Source organism: Strix aluco, chromosome W, assembly GCF_031877795.1.
Source record: "Strix aluco isolate bStrAlu1 chromosome W, bStrAlu1.hap1, whole genome shotgun sequence".
Taxonomy (NCBI): domain Eukaryota; kingdom Metazoa; phylum Chordata; class Aves; order Strigiformes; family Strigidae; genus Strix; species Strix aluco.
The window spans coordinates 4,684,699-4,703,783 of record NC_133970.1 but is presented as its reverse complement, the minus strand read 5'-3'; the positions used below and the strand labels follow the sequence as shown (position 1 = coordinate 4,703,783).

At 43.6% G+C, this 19,085-nt stretch overlaps 1 protein-coding gene across 1 annotated transcript in view; it reads right to left on the bottom strand.

Moving 5' to 3' along the window:
* LOC141917553 (BDNF/NT-3 growth factors receptor-like) overlaps window positions 1-19,085 on the bottom strand; it is a 243,026-nt gene that overhangs the window by 73,836 nt on the left and 150,105 nt on the right. Inside the window, exons 14-16 of the mRNA XM_074810810.1 lie at window positions 18,853-18,983; window positions 10,615-10,787; window positions 5,378-5,612 (exon numbers count right to left, since the gene is read on the bottom strand). Of these exons, the coding sequence (XP_074666911.1) occupies window positions 5,378-5,612; window positions 10,615-10,787; window positions 18,853-18,983 (539 nt within the window). The remainder of the gene's footprint in view (window positions 1-5,377; window positions 5,613-10,614; window positions 10,788-18,852; window positions 18,984-19,085) is intronic.

Genomic DNA, 19,085 nt, shown 5'->3' with positions numbered 1-19,085 from the left:
GGAGATGCCTATGCGAACACTGAGGTCAGTGGAAGAAAAGAGGAAGAGGAGGGGGGAGGTGCGCCGGAGCAGAGACTCCCCTGCAGCCCGTGGTGAGAGGGCAGGCTGTGCCCCTGCAGCCCATGGAGTTAACCGGTAGAGCAGATGCTGACCTGCAGTCCGTGGAGGACCCCACGCCAGAGCAGGTGGTTGCACCCAAAGAAGGCCGGGACTCTGAGGGAAGCCCCGCTGTTGTAGTTCATCGCTGGGAGGACTATGACACATGGGAGGGACCCACACTGGAGCAGTTCGTGAAGAGCTGCAGCCTGTGGGAGGGACTCATGCCAGAAGAAGTTTGTGGAGGACTGCCTCCCGTGAGAGGGACCCCATGCTGGAGCAGGGGAAGAGTGAGAGGAGTCCTCCCCCTGAGAAGGAGGGAGAGGCAGAAACAAAGAGTGATGGACTGACCACAACCCCCATCCCCTACCCCCTGTGCTGCTTGGGGGTAGGAGGTAGAGAAATCGGGAGCAAAGCTGAGCCTGGGAAGAAGGGAGGGGTGGGGGGAAGGTGTTTTTAAGATGTGGTTATACTTCTCACTGTCCTACTGTTTGTTAAGTGCTGTTGGTGGTGGTGTTTGAATTAAATTGATGTTCTTTTTCTTCCCCTAACAAGTCTGTCTTTTGCCTGTGACCATAATGGGTGAGTCAGCCCTCTCTGTCTTTGTCTTGATTCCTGACTCTTGTTGTATTTTCTCCTTCTCATCCCTGAGGTGGAAGGAGTGAGGGAGAGGCTGCGTGGTGCTCAGTTGCCCTCTGGGCTCAAACCACAACACCTGTGTCACCTCTTCTAATCCTACATCATTTGCTCCCTTTAAATAGTAAAAGAACAGCAACAAACATGGTACAAGATATGCAGGAGATATAAAGAAAAAACAGCTCACTAGACTTTATGCTGAACCATATCCTCTTGGGTTCTTCTGCCCCATCTATGCCAGACGTGGAAGAAATGAATTTGTGACTTCTAAACCTTCCCACCCCTTTTTGGGCGAGATGGGCCTAAAAGAAGATGGAAACCTCGCTAATAGCCCCAGGCCTCTGACAGATCCTTGCATGGTATGTACAAGTGGAGGCAAGGACTCCTTATTTCCTCCACTGTTCTTCACACTATTACATAAAGGCAAATAAGTTATTCAATAGCTAAACAAAGATTACACAACTTAGCTCCATAAATCTAAATCAGAGTCTCTGTCACACTGGACATGATGCCTGCTAGCTGATGCCTGCTAGCTGATGCCTGCAAAGCAGTTGGTGCTAATTGCTGTAAGGGGCCTCAGACAAGAATGCACCCAAGGACATAATTTTTGCAACTGTGATGGGTACATCCCAGGGAGGGGAGGGCAGAGAAACCAACAGACACCTGTGGGAGCCAAAGATAAGAAAGCTGAGAAACTTTACAGACAGAGCAATGAGCCAAGACGAGACCTTATGTGAAAAACCCCTCAGAGTTCATGGAAAGGACACTAAGAGACACCTCTTCAACAACCACTAGGGACCACCACAGACCACCGAAACCCCCATGGAACCCCCTCAGAGACCCTTCCCCAAATTTTTGCATGCTTGCACAATGTATTAACATATGCATTAGATCCTCTGGAAATAGGTGTGTACTTCTCAGAAATTACATGAATATTCATTTCTTTTACTGTATATAATAAGTGTGCCTTTGTCTTTCGGCATGCACGTTAGGTGGAATGATCCCCTGTGCATCCAGCACTGCAATAAAGAATGCCTGCCTGCTAAAACTTCAAACTAAGTCTTAGGGGGTTCTTTTGAGACCAAATTTACAATAACAATACTGCAAGCTACTTCATCAACTTGGATGAAGCCATGCTACTTTACACTTTCATTCATCCCTTCGGACACTTGTCTACCTCTTTCTCCCTTCATCCACACTTTTGTCTTCTACTAACACCTTACTCGACTTTCCTTTCCTGCCTTATTCCCTCTCTCATGTCCATTATTGTACCCTCTTCACTACTCACACTGTCCCTTGCCTTCTCTCTCTCTTCTCCCTGGTCCCCACTCAGCCTCCTTCAGCCTCTGGATAAGAGAAGACAAAGTGACAAAGAGAGAGGGAGATGTGGGAAAGTGACAAAGAAAGGGAGATATGGGAAAAGGAATGAATGTTGATGATGGGGAGTCAGAGAGAAAGGAAACATGAGAAATGGAGTGTATCACTTGAATGAGGGGCTTTGAGAGGCACTCAAGCATCCCTCCCCATCCCATCTGTGGAGGTTTGAACTCAGCCGGCAGCCAGACGCCACGTGGCCGGCCTACGTGGCCGGCCGTTCACCTCCCCCTCCCCCCTCTGGTAAGATAGGGGAGGGACAAAAGAAGAGAATTCGTGGATTGAGTAAAAAGAAAGAATTTACTAAATATAACAAGAGAACAACAGTAACAATAGTGAGTTCAAAACGGCCCGACGAGAGAGAGCGAGAGCGAGAGAGAGTGGGGAGAGAGCACAAGCCTGCCAACGCTGGCCCACCTGGGCATGACATCACATGGTATGAAATACTCCAATGAAAATTAACTCTATCCTGGTCGAAACCAGGACACCATCCCCCAGAGTTTCCTCTGGTGAACCCCTGGTTTCTCCAAGTCACAGGTCAGGCAGGACAAGATCTTGGCCTTGTTCTAAACTCCTGCTTCATTAGGTGGAAGCTTTGCTCAAGTGGTCATGTGCTAGAATTAAGGACTAAACCCAGAGGTACATGAGCAGGTAAGATGACACTAGAGGCAGTACAGTACCACATGCTTATGACAGATTTCAGTTGTCCTCAGGAAGCCCTTAGGATTAGCTAGCTTCCATCCTTTTATTTTTGCATTTATTTTTTCTGCAGCAAGGTGCCGTTATTTTTTCTGTCAAGGCCTTTGCAAACATTTACTATTAAGCATGAACATTCATTCTTAAATATAATGATGAACATGGCAAATAAATTCAGTCTTATTGAAATACAGAACAGAGACATGCCCTCAGACCCAAAAGTATTGCTCATACAAAATCAAGAAACCCTGTCCTTTGGTGCTCACTGATGTCCTCTCAAACACAAATATAGCCAGAGATTACTACTCCGTATATTTATCCAAGTTATGAAATTAAGTCATGCTTGGTTTATATTGAAGAAATAGCTTGAAGTGCTGAATTTTCAAAATAACAAAACCTAAGAATCTGGTTTGTATGTTTACTAAATACTAGGTGTGCTTTTTTATAGAAGGGGCAAAGAACAAAGGAAACTGCTACTTCTTAGCTATTAAATGAAACAACACTCAACAATAACTCTTGTGTGTAGATTCCTCTGCCCTGTCCAGCCTCATCCAGATGTAAAGGTGTATTAGGTGTACATGGCAAGGTTTTGGTAGTGGGTGGGGAGGGCTGCAGAGGTGGCCTCTTTGGGGCTGCTCCATGCCATACACAGCCAGTTCTAGACAGCTCTGCAATGGACCCACTCCAGGCCAAAGTTGAACCAATCAGCAAATCTGGTAGTGCCTCTGTGATAGCATATTTAAGACAGGGTAAAAAAACCACTCCACAGCAGCTGTGGGAGGGAGGAGTGAGAAAAATGTGAGAGAAACAACACTGCAGACACCAAGGTCAGTGAAGGAGGGGGAAGAGGTGCTCCAGACGCTGGAGCAGATATTCCTCTGCAGTCTGTGGAAGAGACCATGGTGGACCAAGTATTTCCCTGCAGCCGGTGGAGATGACCATGCCGGAGCAGATATCCACACTGCAGCCCATGGAGGGCCCCATGCTAGAACAGGTTTATCCTGAAGGACTGCAGCCTGTGGGAAGGATCCATGTTGGAGCAGGGGAAAAGTGTGAGAAGGAAGGAGCAGCAGAGAGGAACTGGTATGTACTGACCGCAACCGCCCATTCCCCATCCCCCCCTATGCTGCTCAGGGTTGGGGGGCGGAGGTAGAGGAATTGTAAATGAAGGAGTGAACATGAGCCTCGGAAAAAAGGGGGTGGGAGGAAGGTGTTTCAGTTTTTATCTTTGTTTCTCACCATCCTACTCTATTTTTAATTGTCAATAAATAAAATTAATTTTCCCCAAGTTGAGTCTGTTTTCCCCATGATGGTAATTGGTAAGGGATCTCCCTGTTTTTATTTTGAGCCATGAGCTTTTTCATCTTATTTTCTCCCTCGTCCTGTTGAGAAAGGGGAGTAGGAGAACGGCTGGGTGGGTATCTGGTGGCCAACCAAGGTCAACCCACCACAAAAAGCGATCTCTTTTCAGGCATCACAGAAACACTGGTGCCAAGGAGACACTGTTCTTTTATTAGACACAGCAGCCCAATTAAGGTGGCTAAGGAATAGGCCTTCATTTTGTCTATAAGGAGTTCACCGGTAACAAGCGATGTCAGAGGCAGATAAAGAGAATGTGTTTAAAGATTCTGAGTAGCTTATGTTACAGGATACAGCTCTAGCATTTATAAACTAACAGTTTGGCCGTGGATTGCCTCCCCCATGCTACAAAAACCTGATAGCTGCCGCTCTTACTCCAGTTCCACCCATGAAGTTACACACATGGTATTGAACAGCAAATGCTGTAAACTACATGACTTGCCACATAGTACAAAGCCAACATTAACAACAATAATCAGTGTACACAGTCTTGTCTATCCGAGAGATCCTAGAAACCCTTTGCAAACTTCACAGATCATTTTATGACAACCGAGCTCAGGGAAAATGGCCAGGGCCAGAATATGAACAAGTGCCATGGGTTATCCTTACCCACCACTGAGTTACGGCCCTCACCAGAGTGACACAAAACAAATGTTCAGCCATAAGCAGTAAGACTAAAGAACTGGCTTAAAGCAGGAAATGCTTGCTGTCAGCAAGTAAAATAACTGTTCCGTCCAGTGCTGCTGACCATTATATCTATTTAAGTAAACTGAAACATTATACAATAACCAAAAGTTACAATTTCCATTTGTCTTAGAAATGTATAAGAACATCTTTTAGTATCTTCTGAGAGTTGGGCCAAATTTGATTACCCTCTCTTCCTTTTTATCTGCTGCTTCTTCACTACAGCCAAGCAAACATACCAAATTTCTGCCCAGAGTATAAGACTGTTGTATGATTTAATATTAGAAAAGAAAGGCAACATATATAAACAACAGGACATGCCAATCTTATTCTGATTAACTCTCTCCAAATTTACCAAAACTAATACCAAAACTGAGTAATTACAATGGGTATTTATTCAGAACCAGCTTCTCCATATGCCAGCCTCTAAATCATCTCAGACTGTCCAGTGTAAAAGTAGAATCAGTCACATGAATGCAGTAAGATGACTGAACAAGACCTCAGTTATTGCTGATTATAGCAGTTCACTTACCCTATAGTAGTCTGTGCTGTACACATCTCTAGACATCCCAAAATCCCCAATCTTCACCAGCAGGTTCTCACCAACCAGGCAATTCCGGGTAGCAAGATCCCGATGCACGAAGTGCTGTGATGCCAAGTAAACCATACCAGCTGCAATCTGCTGGGCAATGTGAAGCATCTGGGATTGAGTCAGATCAGCAGGACAGTTGCCTTCTGCTATCAGTACTGCATCTGGTCCATGTGCCCTGCACCAAAATACAAGCCAATGAAGTAATAGGCCACTTGTAAGCTACAGAAGTGAAAGGCATTAGCGGACCCTAAACCACAAAATTGTCTCACTCAAATATAATGACAAAAAGGGCTATAAATTCATTGGTGAAATAGGGGAGAATTTGCCTCCTGAATTTTTTTCCTTAAGTGTTTTTTTCCATGGTGAGAAAGATAGGTGGTTTAAAGAGTGCTACACAATGGGTAACATATTGCTTAGGGAAATAAGGCAGAGGGTTTATAACAATATATCTCAGTCCTAAACCACCACCTTTCTCCTGTTCTGTTCCAGTAACTAACTTCCTAGCTAACTTCCTTCTCTGGTGCCATCTGAGAAACAAGTGCAGCAATTTTAGATTTATACTTCTGATTTCCCATCCATATGCACAGTGTGACACTGTTTTTGCTAATTTCACCACTGAGGGTGAGTTCTGCCCAACACAGGAATTCTCGACAATGGAAAGAGGACACAAAACACAAGTCTAGTTGGAGCAACTAAACAACTTCAGAAATAGGAGTTTTTCAAGATCTAGCAATCCCTTAAAAGATATACTCATCAACTGACTCATGAGAAACTCCTATACACTCTAAGGCAGAGAAAATCCTTCTGCACTTGGAAAGCCCAACAAAGCACTATAACATGTGTGCTTCGCCTATCTTAACACTGTTACATCAGTAACATTGATGTGTCACAACAGTGTCACATACATATGTTACATCCTGGTACCTTGAGGATACAGATATCAGCATAGCTATGTGTACCATTTTATGGCAATCATTACTAGCCAGTACTTAGCCAATTAATGAGGTCATCTGACAGTTATTCCTCATTTGATACACCCTATAATATTCTGAATAGCCCTTCGTGTTGAGTTTGTGTGAGTAGCAGGGGTTTTTGGTAGCGGGGGAGGGGGCTACAGTGGTGACCCCCTGTGAGAATCTTCTCAAAGCTCCCCTGGCTCCTAGTCAGAGCTGCCTCTGGCCAAGGCTGAGCCAGTTAGCAACGGTGGCCGCACCTCTGTAATAACATATTTAAGAAGAGGAACCAGGAAGGACGAGTGGAGTTGTGAGGAGGAGCTGTGAGGGAGACACCTATGCGAACACAGAGGTCAGTGGAAGAAAGGAGGAGAAAGAGGGGGAGCTGCGCCACGGCAGAGACTCCCCTGCAGCCCGTGGAGGTCCACGGTGGAGCAGATGCCCACCTGCAGTCTGTGGAGGACCCCATGCTGGAGCACGTGGCTGCACCCAAAGAAGGCTGTGTCTCTGTGGGAAGCCCTGCTGTTGTAGTTCATCGCTGGGAGGATTGCAACACGCAGGAGGGATCTACGCTGGAGCAGCTCAGGAAGGGCTGCAGCCCATGGGAAGGACTCACGTCGGAGAAAGTTCATGGAGGACTGTCTCCCGTGAGAGGGACTCCATGCTGGAGCAGGGGAAGAATGAGAGGAGTCTTCCCCCTGAGGAGGAAGGAGTGGCAAGACTGACCACACCCCCCCATTCCCTGCCCCCTGTGCCGCTCAGGAGGTAGAGATATCGGGAGCAAAGCTGAGCCCGGGAAGAAGGGAGGGGTGAGGGGAAGGTGTTTTTAAGATGTGGTAATGCTTCTCACTCTCCTACTCTGTTAAGTGCTGTTGGTGGTGGTGTTTGAATTAAATTGATGTTCTTTTTCTTCCCCTAACAAGTCTGTCTTTTGCCTGTGACCATAATGGGTGAGTCATCCCTCTCTGTCCTGATCTCGATTCCTGAGCCTTTTGTTGTATTTTCTCCTTCCCATTCCTTCCCATTCCTGAGGGGAAGGAGTGAGCTAGCGGCTGCTCAGTTGCTTTCTGGGCTCAAACCACTACACCCTTTTTATCCATCCCATTCTTCTGTTTTACAGAAACCTTTTTTTATTCCATTCCCACAGCCTAATCTTTCAGAGACCACCTCTGCCCTTCTCTCCTGAAATTTTTTGAAAAAATACCCTAGAAGTGATTTTTATTTTTACTCAAAAGTCCTTCCTTCCTACGAAGAGGAGTTTCAGAGTCACCTTTCTAATCAACAGAGGTGAGGTGTAGCCTTAATTTGTCCCTTAGAGAAGGGCATAGGAGTTTGGAAGAGTTGCAAATTAATCAAAATCTTTGAGCTCAAATCTGACACTACCTATTAGAAATATGATACTAAAATTCCCCAGGGGAAGAATTTCCTGATCAAAGTAACAGATGAAGGAGGGTGTGTAGCATTGCTGGGATTGCATCTGATACTAGGCAAAGAAGTTAACTGAACTTGTTCTGCCAAAGGCAGCCATACAGTTTTTGCAGGGGGGGTGAGGGGAATAAAAGGGAAGATATGAAATTCCCAACCAAGACTCAGAGACAAATTCCTATTGAAAAGCATTGGAGACCTTCATTGCACTTTTTTCATTTTAATGACCTTTCTCAAGCATGAAGCTCTGAGTCTGATAAGTTAGAGAGCTCTTCATCTTTCACTAGCTTTCTGTATCTAATGAAAGGTCTGTATCTAATGATAGGTCTGTATCTAATGAAACTTTTGGATTATTTTAATGCATCTTGCTTATCTTCTTGGTGCTGGCTGTGAATTAGGAGCTCCTCAGTATCTGCAATAGGCAGTAACATTGACAGAGATTCCTTTGGATCCACATCAGTCTCTACTAGCCAGAACAAGCACAGAGCAGGTGTGACTTTGAGGCTGTAGTCCTAGATCTGAAACAACCCTTGACTGCATACAGGCAGCAAGCACCTTTGGGTTAAATTTCAGATTAATTTTTCCCTGACAGCCTTTGGTGGCGCTGCAGGGTAAGAAATACAGGTTTTTACAGCCTGTTTGCAACTAACCTCTGATCTGCAGCACAAGCTGTGGCAAATGAGAGAGGAATAACAGATTGGAGCTTAGGTTAAAGAGTTTGTCCCAGTATAATCATTTTACATTCTAAGGACAAGGCTTGATTAATAATTTAAAAAAAGAACTAATATAGAAAATATACTGTCTGCTAAACTACCTTTCTGTACAACAGTTCAAAACAAGTCAGGAGATAAGAAAAGGCCAATCAAAAATAATCAGAGAATAAGCATTTCTCATGAATCAGCTGCAAATTTGGCTTGTTCTAATGGAAATTCGGCTGGCATCTTTGAAAACTGAAGCTCTCTTCTGATCCACAGCAGAGGTCCAAGAAGGTAAATGCAAATGCCCCAATATTGCTCTGACAATATACTTAAATCTTCTGCCAGAGAGATAATAATCCCAGGAAAAGTAGTGTTTGCTCTGCGTCCTCAGTTCAGCCCCTGGTCTCCCTGTCAACCCTGCCAGCTCTGCCAATAAGGGAGGATGCTAGCTGATGCCTTTTGCTCTTATGATGTGGCTATTTGTTCACTGGAGATTAGGACAGCAAACTCATTTCACAAGGCTATAAAAAATGGCAACACTACCAGTCACTAGCAATTTCAGTCAGATACAAAATCCAAGCCCATTTAAAGGGACGTTAGTTTGATTGCTTTACAGCTTTGTCAGTAGCATGCATTACACAGATATCTTTCCAAAATGGTGGTGTCCCACAGTTATCCTTAGGCAGAAGAGATCTCAGAACATTGAAATGCCTTTGTTGTGGTTTAACCCCAGCTGGCAACTAAGCACCACACAGCTACTTGCTCACTCCCACCCAGTGGGCTGAGGGGACAGAATCGGGTAAAAGTGAGAAAACTCGTGGGCTGAGATAAAAGCAGTTTAATAATTTAAATGAAATATAATAACAACCACAATAATAATAATAATATTGTAATGAAAAGGAAAATAACAGAGAGACAAATAAAACCCAAGAAAGACAAGTGATGCAAATGAAAACAATTGCTCACCACCAACCGACTGATGCCCAGTCAGTCCCCGAGCAGAGACACCCCCCCCCAATCTCCCCCCTAGTTTTATTGCTGAGCATGACATCCTATGGTATGGAATATCCCTTTGGTCAGTTGAGGTCAGCTGTCCCAGCTGTGTCACCTCCCAGCTTCTTGTGCACCCCCTGCATACTTGCTGGTGGAGTGGTGTGAGGAGCAGAAAAGGCCTTGACTTGTGTAAGCACTGCTCAGCAATAATGAAAATTCCCTGCATCATCAACACTGGTTTTTGCACAAATCCAAAACATAGCCTCATACTAGCTACTATAAAGAAAATTAACTCTACCCCAACCAAAGCCAGCATATACCCTTTGATGGAAATGACACAGGAGATTTTGAATGAACAGTCCCTTATGCAAATGTTTTATGTAGGTGCTAATGTTGCCTCTTAATTGTTTATTTTTATGTCAACAAGTGCAGGCTAGAAGAAAGTGTACATGCACAAGGCCACTGGACATAACTTACTGGTTCATGAGTTATCTATTCTTGTGAACCTTAGGTATCACCTATTTATTTATGACTGCTTCACTACCAAATTTCAATTTCAGATGCACGTTCCTGAATAGCTTTAAAAAAAAAGCCCCAAACTAGCCCCCAAGATGTAGTATTTTCCATTGCACTGAAGTTTCCAAGGCTTAAAGTGTTCTTGATGCAGATTAATGGTACCCTTTCAAAACACTGAGAGGAGGGAAGTAGATTCTCAAAAGTTTTTAGACACCTATCAGAGATAAGTGTTGAGTGGGATCTTCCCAAGTGCTAGCAGAAATGAGGCAAGGAAACAATTACTACTGCAAGTTTTATAAACAAACATTTCAGAATATGCTGAAATATACTGAAAACACTATTCCTTTGGTTCCCATTCTTTTGGTGGAAAGTGTAAGGATTAACTTGATAGTACTTCCAAATAGGTAATGAAACAATAAGGTCCACATCACACACAGTACACAAGATGAATCAGCAGAGTACTGCACAGATTTTCACTCTTAGGTGTCCGCATTTTTCAGTGAGAGCAGTTAATTTGACATTAAGTACCAGCAATGCCTACCTTCTCTGCCCACTTCTGATTTTCTAGCACAACACATGTTGGTGGATTTACCTCAGGAATTTGTTAAGATCTCCATTCTTCATATACTCAAAGACCATGATGAGCGGATCACCCTCAACACAGACACCATAGAACTTGACGATGTGCTCATGTTGCAGGTTAGTCAGCAGCTCTGCCTCACGGTGGAAGTCCTTGCGGGCATTGTCACTGGCATCCTTCAGCGTCTGGTGGAGGAAAGGAATATGTAAGGAAGGGGAGATGTTTGCAGAAGGCAGCAAACACGTGGGCATGTAAGGGCACTGTAAGGGCAAGATAAGGACACTACCGTGTAAAGGATGGAGAAAGTACATTCTTAGTAACTGTTTTAGCAATGTAGATGTAATGCAATTGCAATTAAATAACAGTGGTACGATTTTCATTCCCCTGCCACACATCATCCCATACACCGATTTTTATTGTAAGAGGATGCAGGAATACTCATGATCTTACTGTGCCAAGTGTTTTCCAAAAACAGAACAAAGAAATTCATCTTATCTGAAAAACATACTAGTACACAGCTGATCTATGGCCTTTAGCATTTAACTCAAGAAAAACTCTAGTATCCTATTGGCATTTAACTTTGCTGTAAATTCCCTAAAGTAAAGCTTTGTTTGCTTAAAATGCTTAGCAGGAATGTAGATGCATTTGTTATTTGTTATTAACGTTGTTGCTGATGTTGGCCCCTACAGTGTGCTATACATTAGGTAGATTTATAGAAAGGTACATCCCTGGACCAGAACTTAAAACCTGAGACCTCAGCCAAAAACTCCTTTGGAATTCAGTAAATCTACTCATATGTCTAAGATTAAGTGTATGCATAAGCAACTGGAGGATCAATCTTAAATTAATGGACAGAGAGGAAGTAGATGCAGAACAGAATTTTGGGGGGTTGATTTTATTTTTTCACTATTTATACAGCTTTAAAATCTTGCATATTCTCATTTTACAGGAAATATATCAACACTGGATCAAATGGGAGGCTTAAATGTTGTATAATGTAATAATGCTAATTTAACTCCCACATACAGGCAGTTTTAGATCTCTCCTCAAGACCTATGCTTCATGAGCAAGGAAATACTTTAATGCACCAAAACCCCCCCAATTCTGACACCAGATAAGTAAGGATATAAATATCAATAAACCACTGCTATGCTCTGACTTCAAAAGGTACAGAGGTTGCACTATATTAATTCAACTAATATTTTTAAAATAGTAAGAGAATGGTAACAGGTTACCGGTGCTCACAAATTGTTATTCACAGAAAGTGAAGGCTGGGCTCTCTACCTCTGTACTTTAACTACAATTAAACTCAATGCGAAGGAAGATGAGACAAACAAGTAGTTGCTTTGCCTTAACTAAAGATGTTTTTTCTTAGTAATCTAGTCATGTTATTTTCTATCCCCAATTCATATAGAGAGCACAGGACCAACCACATTCATGAGAACAGACACAGAACAAGTTGATACAATGCAATGGTTCTGCCAGCAAACCCAGTTCTTAGCTGTAACGAAGTCATGGTTTGTTCAAGGTTTTTCTTCAACAGACACAATTCTATCCACTTTTCTAGTATTATACATATGCATGTGTGAATGAGGGGCTAAAAGACAACTGTCAGAGAAAACACTTGCTTTACTTATGAAAGTGCAACATAGGTCTCCAAAAATTAACAGTTACCATAATAAGGTCCAGATGGTGGGACAAGGAGCAGGGCAAACTGAACAGCCACCTACCAAGTTGAGGGTTTTTTCCCTGTGGATTTCAGGCTCTATAGATCCCAGAGGCAATAAAAATCTGTCATGCCACAAACACCCCTTCTCTGAGGGACCCTCCTGTGTTTTCTGGCCCAGAGCTCCTGTTCCACAAGTTTTACCAATAATGATGCAATAAGGATTTTGGCTGCTTCACAAACTGTGATATACCACACACAGTTATATCCTCTAAGGTGGACATCATATCACCTACGGTCCCCACACAGTCATATCTGAACCAGGTGAGAACAGAATTGGAACATGTCTTCCAACCTTTCCAAGTTCTGGGATGATGCTTTAACATGATACGGGCACCAACCCACAGTCCAATCTACATTATATAATGGAATCACCATTGAGAATTCTGTTGCCACTTGAGTTTCCTCTGCTGGTTTCATGTATAAAACAACTGGACTGTAATTCTTCTCAGTAACAGAACTAGAAAAACAATTCATATAAATAACATTTTTAAATAATAGCAACCTGGAGGAAAAAAATTGACAGGGAGAAGCATAGGCTCATACTCTTTCCAACATACTCTTTCCCTGGAAAGACAGTAAAAATGGTGAAAACTTTGTCCTGTGAGGCTGGCATATTGTATATTTCAGAAAGCACTTTTTATCTCACAGAAACAGCAAAATTATCATATGACAGAGCAGTTGCCATGGCAATTACACCTTTTCTGTCAAACAGCAAAATGCAGAAAGGTCTAAACCCAGGTAAAACCCAGACAGGGCTTCTGCTACCAAGGGGTGACTGAAATTTGTTACCCAACATTGCCAAGTCCCTTTTCATTATTTCATGCAGCACACAGAATAGACAGAATACATGAGAGAGCTTACATAGTCAGGCAAGGAGGAACGTGAAAAGAACAAAAATTAATAAGCACACAGAATTTACATAGAAATGACAGAGTAATGCATTTAGCACGTTCTTAGTGCAAGGGAAAAATAAAACCAAATAAAACTGTAAGAGCACAAGAAATATAAAATATAATTATTATTGCAATGTAGTATTACAATGTGATACAATGTTGTAATAATAATTACTATTACAGGTAAACCAAAGCTTTAGCATGCAAAGCACTCTTACCAGTCCATGGGAGTTTTGCCCAAGTAGGAACTGAGAGACAACTCCATGTACATACAACCCTACTCGTCCAGCAGCTAAGGAGGAGAGACACACTCCCTTGGGCAACAAAGGGACTCCCTGGCTGTTACAGGAGCTCCACAACAACTGAATTCAGCCTTTTCACACTTAATAGATAGACCACCACCCCACACTTATTCTCCTCTATGGGGTCTTTGTCCAGGTATCCACTTAGAAACTGGTCTCTGCAGATCTGTGCTCCATAGGGAGTGCAAACCTGTAGCTCCTCAATCCACCTCTACACCACTGAGCTGCATCTACAAGTAAGTCAGAGCAAGAACAGGGGAATCTGGCTCTCACCATCATCAGTATGACTCGGTAATAAAATTCTCAGGATACCTTTCCTTTACACTCTTTCAGACTTTCACTGTGAACTCCTTACTACTGCTCCCCATCACCATACAATAGCTAAGCTCAAGAAATGAGGGGTGGTTTTGACCCTTAGCTGAACTAAGAAGTTCTGAACAGTTGGAAACCTTTAGTTTTCCTCCACAGGTGCCGTGGAAATGTTCTTCATCTTGTACAGGCAACACTCTACTAGAGTTTTTTTCTGGAACTCTTAGCTCCTATATAATTTGCTACAGCAATGTCAATATTTCAGATATTTGATGCATTTTGAGTCAGATGAAATAGCTCCTGTGGGGTTCAGTGCCCAGGGTTTTTAGCATGCTTGTACAAGGCTGCCACAGTTGCCCAGCAACCAGCAGGCAAAAATCGACAAGCACCCTGGTGAATGAAAAGAAATTCTGATGAATCTCACACAGGTGACACAATGCTTCCCCCAGTCCAGCACACTCAGCTTTCTTGCTGCCTAAATCCTCCTATTACTTACAAGTTCTAGATTTCCATTTGCCATTGCACAGGGACATTTTTATTTTGGTTTCACTCAGAAGGCCGAAGCTCTCTAAAGCATTTGCTGATCATGGAGACAACCTACCCTCAGCTGCTGTCATTCAGGACTGCTCCTCTAGGATGAAAAATCTTCGTATTTTCACTGGGCCAAACCCTGTGCCCAACAGGGGGATCTGGACACAGTCATCTGTCTTGCTCTCTGCATGCCTGTGAGGTCCCATCCCTGATCAGTAAGAGTACTGTTCTCAATTTTAACTGGAGCATAACCATGATAAAAGAGAACAGCCAGGAAGTGCCAGGCGATTAACCACTTGGCTCTACAGGGTTCAATCCAATGGTCTAGTTAGCTAAAAACTCACTCTTTGACAGGGACCAGAATCGGATCCTCAAGAGTTGGTGCAAGAAACTGAAAGTGGGCAGTGTAAGGGTATGTGAAACGAGTGTGTCTGCTCCTTTAAGGGTATCTGGTCAAGGACCTTTTTTCAGTGCAGCAAGGGAAAAATAAGAAAAGGAGGAAGCCATAAACAAGAACATTCAGGGACAGAAACCTGACTGACACATGATAAGGGAGACTGTGAAAACCAAACTTGATCAGTCACACTAATTGATGAGGTCGTGTGAGAATGTTTATTCCAGCAGGTTATCTGATCAGGTGTATAGTCAATTGGGAAACCAAGGGAAAAGCCGGAAGCCAGAAACCAAAATACACCAAGACCCAGACCTGACAAAGCAAACATGGAGACAATGACAAGAAACAAACCTCACCAGTCACACTAATTGATGGGCTATCAAGAAACCACAGGCGCCATTTCAAGTAAAATCAACCTGGATTTTGCAACTGATAAGACTGTAAAAGGGGGGGGGGGGGGGGGGGGGGGGAGGGGAACCGGCCTGGACTGGGAGGGGTTTGGAAATCGATAGAGCTGTACAAACCCATGGGGGACATGCAGGGGAAGGGGGGAGCAGGAAGGAACAAAGAAAGGGGTAGACATAAAAGGGGCCAGTCACGTGAAAAACGGGGGCTGTCAGTTTGTCTGAGCCCTGTGCCTGGTCACCACAGTCTGTCCTATCATTTTAGATTTTCTTATTAAATTTTTTCTTAACTATTTCTCTGCATAATCTCACTCTCTATCCCCTGTGTATGTGTTTTTGTAAGGACTAAGCGCCAGCTTCTGGTGAGACCTGTATGTGTGTGAGTGGAATTTGGTGCTAGCTACTGGAGTCAGACCTGGGGTGTAGGCACCCCTGAAGTGAGGAACCTTAACAAAATGGATGCAAGACAACTAAGAGAGACCCTGGTCAGGCAGGATAATGCAATAAAAGGGTGGGCTCTCAGCAGGGTGGGCTCTCAGCAGGAGGGGCTCTTGAGATAAGGAAGGAGCTGCAACTACTGAGTCCCAAGATAAGGAATGGGGACTCAGTGAAGGCTAAGTTGTCATGACTATAGAAATGCTAACTAGGTGAAAAGTCACGAGAGGAAGAGCAGGCATCTTCAATCTTCATCCTGAAGACCCCCGCCCAAGACCACCAGGAGCCACTGTGCAGGCGCAACGGGGAGGGACTTGGGGCAGGATTTATGTTAATGATTTCTCAAAACTAATTGTAATATCTCTCCCTATTCTCGGAATTATAATGAATATGTAAACGCTTTACACTATAGAAAGGAGCCACTTTTCGCTCCAAGGGGTGCACGCTTGTGGAGGAGCGATCCCCCGTGCACCCAGCGCTGCAATAAAGAATGCCTGCTTTCTAATACTCTGATTCTGAGTCTTAGAGAGTTCTTCCTCGACCGGCTTTTCGGTATCACCCCTGGCCTGTGGTGTCAGCTACTGGAGTGAGTGGGGGTCTCTTGCCTCTAGGCACTGGGGCAGGAATGGTGTGTGTTCCCAAAACCAGCTACTGGGGGAACCAGCATGAGTGAGGTGGGTGAGGGGCTTTGCACTGGTGGCTGAAGCAGGACCGTGGGTGCAGGCTGCTGGGGAAGGCCAAGTGTCTGTATCTTCCCCAAACCTGGTGTGTGTGGGGCATGCATGTGTATGCGCTAGCAAACTTTAAGCTGGACTAACCAGTGAGTAGAGGGGCCTCAGGTCCCAGCTGGGGTATCATCAGGCAGGCGGGGTATTTGTGCTGGTATGCCCAGGGGGACTTGCAAATATGGAGTGCATGAGGGATGAGTGTGTGACTGCATGCATGTTTGCTAGCAAGCATCAAGATGGACTAGCCAGCGAGTAGGGAACCAGTGAAGTGAGTAAGAGGGCCCAGGATCTAGGCAGGGGTGCTGGGCAGACGGAGCAGCCGTGCCAGTACTCAAGGGATCTGTGAACATGTGTGTGCTTGTTTATGTAGAGAGCATTCTGTGTATGCTTTCACTAGGGAACTTCTATCTCTACCAGCCAAAGAGGAGGAGGGGACTTGGCTGTCTATGTTTATGTTTTATGTAAGTCCTGTATGTAGGTGCTGTTGAAGGCAGTGCGTTGTCTGTGTCAATCTGTGTGACCGGCTGTGTCAGTGTCCTCTGTGTGTGTCTGTCTCCGCGTGCGCGTGTGTGTGTGTGTGTCTCTGGGATACCTGCACAGTTTTGTTATTGGTTGAATCTGCAACTGGGAAAGTGGCAGCTGTGTCCCTCAGCCTGGGCAGAGACCCTGAGTCCCTGGGCACTGGGCTGGGCTCCAGGGGCCAAGCAGGAGAGGCCCTGGGCTGGAGCAGCTGGAGAAGGCAGATGCACTTCTTACATCACTTAACAGGCATAACTTGTCCACAAGCATAAGTCTTCTTACTTGTCCTTCCATGGTTACATCCAAGTTGCTTATTAAGGACAGTGTAAAGAATGTATTTGGAAAAAAAAAAACCCAAAACTATTCCAGAAAAATTATAAATTTGTCATCTAAAGCCATGGAGACATGTCTCCCTTTAAATGCTGAATGATCTTCATTCTGAATTACAGTGAGAAAGAGCAGCAGATAGAGAGCGCAGGTACAGCATTTTACAGAAGCTGAAGTGCTAGGCTCCATTTGGTCAGGATTTTCAAAGGGAGCAAGTGAATGGAAAGGCTTTTACTTTGCTACCAAGCAGTTCTCTGAAGTGATAGAGGAGAGAAAATTTTCACTCTAGCTTCACCAAAATACAGTAGAAAATTCCATCAGTTCTAATTTTGTCACCTCTCTCTTGTTTTCTCCTGTCTATATATACCTTCAGGGCTTCATTTTTTTCTCACCAGTCAGCATGAGTGAACAACTCCAATTATCAAAAAGCTTGTAACCTTGGCAAAACCAAAAAACCTGCTATTTTTGATGGAGCAAGAAAGTACTCAACAAATCCATCCTCTTTTTGTGTTCTCTCACTGCCAGATCCAAAACTCTGTTTCTTGTTTATCATTTCAAAAAGATGATCTGCTGGGATTCTTTTACTGTATGGCTTGATCCAAAATGTACACACAGTTGCCTAATTGTGAATGGACAGATAGTATTATTTTCTGATCTCTAAGCACAGCCCAGATTCTAAAATGTATATTCTCACTGCCTTAAATGCGATACTTTAAATGTTGAATATCTTGTTCAGCTTTTAGCAGAACACAGATAGAGACAGAAGACTGTTGGCAGGGAAAATTGACAAACTCTTGGTAGAGTATGGTATCACTGATATTGTTTTCTAGTGTGCGTGCATAGCTGAGGATGACAATTGACCTCAGTGGTTCTATTTTGAGGAACAAGAAGGCTTGGCATGGTGAAGCAAGTCTGGTGTGCAAGCTCCGAGATCATGATGGAAATCTTACTTCTTGGTAGATTCCCAATGTGCCATGTAGTCTGTGGCCTTCCAGGGTTCCAAAGAAATAATTTTTTTCCCCCTCAGAAACATGAGAATTATTCTGAATGCTGGCAAGTCTAAGGTTATGGTTGTTTTCACATAATTTCCTTTGGACTGTATTTTGGGAGGGTTGAACGGAGAATAATCAAGAATCATTCCTCAGGGTCTGAAATATCATGACTCCTGGATTTCCATACAGCCAGTGTTTAACAGCACATGGCAATATTATCTACAAGTTTTTTTATAACATTCCTGGTAGCCATACTAATGACAATTACCCACAGACAATTTCAAAGTTTGGCTAAAATTACTGCACAGTTCATGGAAAAATAGGCCTTCTTTGACTAGCAGTTATACACATAGCCTATTCACTTATCTGGTTATAGATTATTTTTTTAGACACACAAATGTCACATGTATTTTTAATGACTTAAATGCTATTTTTCACTAATCATAAAAGATTTTGCCCCTTTGTGACACTGTCAGTTTCTTCCTTTTCCTTATGAAATTCAACTCTTTTTATAATCCCCAGCAAGATCAAATTTCATGTTCTGTTAATGCTGTTAGCCTTGTGAACCCCTCCACATATATTAGAGGAGTTACATGGGGCTACAGAATAGGGAAACATGATCATTCACAAATAAAATAGCATTAGCTGCAACCATGAATTAATAATGGAAAACCTAGACTCTTTTACCTTCACTGCCACCAAGATCTTGTCCTGCTCGGGACAGAGATTATAGCATTCAGCCAGAAAGACTTTCCCAAAGGCTCCTTCTCCAAGTTCTCTTTTAAGAACAATATTGTGGCGCTTGATGTGCTGAACAACTGTGAACAGAACACAAAATGGAGGTCAAAAGTGAACTGCAAGGCCACAACAGGAAGGGGTCTATGCTTACAGCCACATGGAGTCACGTTTGCCTGTACAGT